The sequence below is a fragment of the Nicotiana attenuata genome, chromosome 5, assembly GCF_001879085.1.
Source record: "Nicotiana attenuata strain UT chromosome 5, NIATTr2, whole genome shotgun sequence".
NCBI classification, from domain to species: domain Eukaryota; kingdom Viridiplantae; phylum Streptophyta; class Magnoliopsida; order Solanales; family Solanaceae; genus Nicotiana; species Nicotiana attenuata.
In genome coordinates, this window is record NC_031993.1 from 18139409 (window position 1) to 18144205 (window position 4797).

The window sequence follows — 4797 nt, forward strand, 5'->3', positions numbered from 1 at the left end:
TCTCTCTTTATAAATATACATACATAACAACCCTTCAACAATTCTTAAGTCAAACTTATCAACTTGAAGGCTTTGAATTACATGCACAGACGGTATAATAGCAGTTTAGATAGTACTGAAGCAAAATTTTCGATCTTTATAACTGTCATGATTGCCTAATATTTTATTACAATATTAGTGCATAAAACTTAAACTCGAGGAAGAAAAGGAAGGAAAAGAAGAGATGGGGACGGGAAAGAAGAAGATAGAAATCAAGCAAATCATGAAGGCAGCATCAAGAATGGTGACATTCTCCAAAAGACGCAAAGGTCTTTTCAAGAAAGCTTTAGAACTCGAATCCATGACTGGTGCTCGTGTTGCTGCTATTGTTTTCTCACCTACTGGAAAGCCTTACACTTGCGGCAACGTTAGTTCCGCCATTGGCAGGCACTTTTCTAGTTCTATAGATCCATCATCTGGTTGTGGTGATGTTTCTAGTGGCTCTTCTGGGTCGAGATCGACACCATCGAAGAATGGTCTCTGTAAATGGTTAGAGAATATCGACGTTGAAGAATGTGAAAACTTGACTGAACTGTTGTTGTTGAAGGAGCAATTGGAAGGAACAAGAGAGAAACTTGCTTGCATGGAGGATTCTGAGTCCTTTCTAGCTTTGTTTATGTCATAGATGTATGTATATATAGGCCCTTATAGTCTTTTTTGATTTCCCACTCGACGTCTGGTATCTACATATATAGGAACCCTAACTAGTCCGGATTCATACCGCGTAGGGCCATTAAAGGGGGAGCCACTTCCGACCATGTTTTTTTCCATTTCACGGGCTCAAACACGAGATATGAGAATCAAATAATTAACATTCTTGTATCCCTCAAAGGAATGCATTTATGATTGTTTTATAATAAGAAGGGAGAAAAGATTAAATAGAGTTTTATGTACACAATCAGATCATTGAAAAGCTAAATGCATGTCAAAGTTTAAACTGAACATGGTTTGTGACTAGCAAAGATGGTAGGTAACATATTTGGTACTGGCCAATTTACACCAAGATGTTTAAATCCATTAATAAAATAGGTGTGTAATGCCATTTGAGATCCTAAATATGCTATATCATCCCATACTAAAGTAATCTTGTGTTGTTATTCTTGCTTTTCTGCAGAATTTTGGACTTGATGTCACAGATTAATTGTTTGTAATTTCTTCCTGAAGATCCATTTTCGGATAACGCATCTTCGAGCTGCTTCCTTGTTTCCTCTAGGTTGATCCTTAATTCATTGGCTTCAGAAGTGAAACAGTCTATTTTCTGTGCAATTTCCTGTCTTCTGAGGATTCTGCCACTGCAAAGATCAAAACCAACCTTCCACTCACTAACCACCAGTTTTCTGTTAGTAAACTGATCAGTGAATATAGGAAAACACAACATTGGAACTTTGCACCAAATACTCTCCAATACTGAATTCCACCCACAATGCGTCAAGAATCCTCCTATAGCTGGATGTGAAATTACATCGATTTGGCTACACCATGGCACGACTAATCCTCTGTCTTTTACGTCGTCCTCAAATCTTGATGGTGAAAGATCAGTTTCCTTGGACCATGTGATGTCGGGACGAACCACCCAAATAAAGCTCACACTGCTAAGGAGAAGTCCATGAGCTATTTCAAGAACATCTTGTCTACTAATATTTGCAAGACTTCCAAATGAAATGTACATTACTGAACCTTTTGGCTTGGTGTTTAACCACTGGATGCAGTCTGATTCTATCCATAGGTTTGTTGGAATGGCGGTTTTGGTGAAGCCATTTGGGAAAATTGGTCCTATTGCATAGAATGGTTTCTTCTCTTGTAAAGCTGAGATTGTTGAAGACTCTAGTTCTTGTACTGTGTTGCAGATGATCATATCTGCTTTCTTTGCATCTTCAAGTGACTTGAATATGTACCGGTGCATTATATTCCATGGCTCGGAATCTTGAATGTATGAAGGAAGATCTCCCGGTTCAATAGCCTGAACGCCTGGTATGTAATGTATCGTGTCTTCACGGTTATCTGTCAAAGAATTGAATTATGCTATCAGTATAATTAATTTGTTATAGCAGATTATCATGTTTATTGTAAATAGTTACATGTTATCTTGGTAACTTAACTTGATGTTTTAAAGTATTACATACTATCAGTGCACAAAACTTAAACTTTAAAAACAACGTCTGAAGGAGTTGAGAACTCAATAGTAAGATGGCTAAATACCTACATAGCCCCTTAAACTTAGCAGAATATATGAGTTAGACCTTCAAACTTAGCTACTGACCGGATAGACACCTTAACTTGGTTGGAATGTGTCTCTTAAACACACAAGCCAGCAAAACCAAGAGCGTGAGCATTACTTGCCGATGGTGTGTCAAAGAACGAATAACACAAAGACATATGTCATATAAAGAAAAACGATCTCGTCATTTACTTGTATTAATGGTGCAAAGAGGAGATATCTCATTTCATACAGGCAGATGGCTAGATTTTTAGGCCTAATATACACTTGTTGTGCCTTTTTTTTTTATTATTATAGTTAAACACCTTTGGGGTGCATTTTGAACTGTTTTCATTTATCAGGAAAAAAAAAAAGAGTGCGCCACAAAATCAATGGGGGTAAGATTTAAAGTGCTGCTTTTTAGATATTAAATCATACCTTGAGAACCAAAGTGACCATTACTTCTTAAGAGGTCCATATGATAATAACTTGTGAATGCCAGAGCTGGTTCAGTCCAGAATGATATGTTAACAAGATTATACTTCTTGGCAATCTCTGATGGCCAAACATAGTAACTATCAGCTATTAGGCAAGAAACTGGAGGGTTATGGTTTGAATTGACGAGATTTCCCACAAGATCATCCACATGTGCTGAGAAAACATGTAACAAGCCTTCCATGAACTGATTGTGGTTCCCTGCTCGATCGAAATTCAGTGGAAAACCATCACATATCGTTGTGTATCGAATGTCAAGGCCTGATTTTCGTGCCTCGGAGAAAATATCATAATCCAGAGAGCTGTTAGAAACTGATTGAGCTTTCATCAGCCTTTGATGAGTTGATTGTGTATTGACAAAAGTTATGGTGAGACCTTTGGATGCAAGATTTATTGCAAGATGAGTGAATGGTACAATGTGACCTTGAAGAGGTGCTGGTATCATTATAGCATGTGGCTTTATGTTTTCTTCTGGTTCCATTTTTTGTGCCTGTAGTAAATGGAAAGCGTTAGTCCTCAAGCCAAATGATGTTATATACACTGACAAAACAGGGGCGGCCCGGTGAACAAAGCATCCCGCATTCATGCAGGGTTCGGGAAGGGCCGCATCCAAGGAGGCGTGAACTACTCTAGTGCAAGCATCGGTGGCTGATTCCACGGCTCGAAACCGTGACGTATACGTTGACAGTATAAACTTTTTTAAACTATCAATGAATTTAAACATATGATGACATGTTAGTTACCATTTTTATCAGGTTACATTTTAATGTTTATCATAGAGATTTACAAGTAATTATCTTTTAATTGATCAGATTGTATAAATAGTTTTTGTACTGTCGGTGCATAGAATTTAAACTCATGACATAATGGGCCCAAGAAACCAACATGCCAATAACCTCATTCGAATGATTGGCTTCTTGGATATAGTTAGTTTTCAGCTATGTTGCGCGCAAATGATGCCGGCTAGGTGTCGGATCCTCCAACATTACACTATTTTTGGAGGTTCTGACACCCAGCGGCAACATTTTCGGAGAGTCCATGCAACATAGGTTTTCAGGGGTAAAAATTAAAATCTAAAGAGAACTAAACATGATCAGTAGGAAGCTAGTCAAGATTTGACCTGTTCTGATTTCCTCATTTCTCCTCCAAGTGACTACTAGATCTCTGGTATTTCTTGGATTAACCAGAGTGTCTCGAAGTAAATTCAAGTCAACTCAAGATGTCTTCGTGTGACATATAGGTCACGGATTCAAGCCGTGGGATGCTTGCATTAGGGTAGACTGCCTACATCGCTGGACCCTGCGTAAGTGTGGGATAAAAGGTGCACCGGGCTGCCTTTCAAGATGCTTCAAAGTTTCAAACAATTTTGTAGTGAAAGGAAGCCAAGTGGGATGGCATTAAGATCCAAAAGCATATTGAACAAAACCAGGTGAGTTATCTGAGCCTTTGAACTTGTAACACAGTGCTCAAACCTCCCAAGAAACAAATACAAACAACAATAATGCCTCATTTTAAAGCAATTTGGGGTCGATCGATGTTGCTCCGCTTAAACAAAAAAACCTTCTGGAAAACATAGGTAAAGCAAAACGTGCTAATATGGCTAAAACTTAATTCAAGAGATATCTATTCTGTGACATAAATAACATTTCATACAAGTCTCACAAATCTCTTTTAATAAGAAAGAAATAAGTATATCCAGTAAATATTTGTTCTGTAACAAGACATTTCATACCTGTAAGCTCTTTTCAACTGGGCAAAGAGGATTTTGTGCAGAAATGATAGTTTCCAAAAAAGATTCTTTGGATGGTTAGCTGAAGGTAAAAGGACAGAAAGATGTGGCCTTTATAGCCTATGGGAAAAGAGTTGAAGCCATTTCTATGCTTTAAAAAAAGATTTGAGGAGTTCTGAGTCTTTACTAATGCTTTTTCTGGTCTGTACAATAAAAATTAGAGCCACTTATTGATATCTTTTTTTTTTTTATTTTTATATTGGGAATTTGCAATTTAAAATTTCTGTGGTATAGGAATCTACTCTAATATAAAAAGAGAGACACATATAATTTCCTT

The 4797-nt window shown here is 37.5% G+C and overlaps 2 protein-coding genes across 3 annotated transcripts; one reads left to right on the top strand and one right to left on the bottom strand.

Annotated features, from left to right (window-relative positions):
• Positions 224-664, top strand: LOC109226023 (agamous-like MADS-box protein AGL29). Its single transcript, XM_019390827.1, has one exon. The coding sequence runs from the start codon at positions 224-226 to the stop codon at positions 662-664; it is 441 nt and encodes a 146-aa protein (XP_019246372.1).
• On the bottom strand, positions 866-4797 carry LOC109225429 (UDP-glycosyltransferase 86A1-like). Of its 2 annotated transcripts, none has more exons than XM_019390090.1 (3): positions 4464-4797; positions 2675-3221; positions 866-2040 (listed from the first exon to the last, which is right to left on the bottom strand). In XM_019390090.1, the coding sequence occupies exons 2-3, from the start codon at positions 3210-3212 to the stop codon at positions 1115-1117; spliced, it is 1464 nt and encodes a 487-aa protein (XP_019245635.1). In that variant the 5' UTR covers positions 3213-3221; positions 4464-4797; the 3' UTR covers positions 866-1114. The 2 variants fall into 2 exon arrangements, with proteins under 2 accessions (XP_019245635.1, XP_019245634.1); XM_019390089.1 differs by lacking the exon at positions 4464-4797 and adding an exon at positions 3852-4454.

Bases quoted from the DNA above. Each gene is read 5' to 3' on its own strand.
- LOC109226023 (XM_019390827.1), top strand. From the start codon at position 224: ATGGGGACGGGAAAGAAGAAGATAGAAATCAAGCAAATCATGAAGGCA.
- LOC109225429 (XM_019390089.1), bottom strand. The intron at 2,041-2,674 runs GTATGATTTAAT...ATTCTTTGACAG, and splicing joins TGGTCACTTTGGTTCTCAAG to ATAACCGTGAAGACACGATA.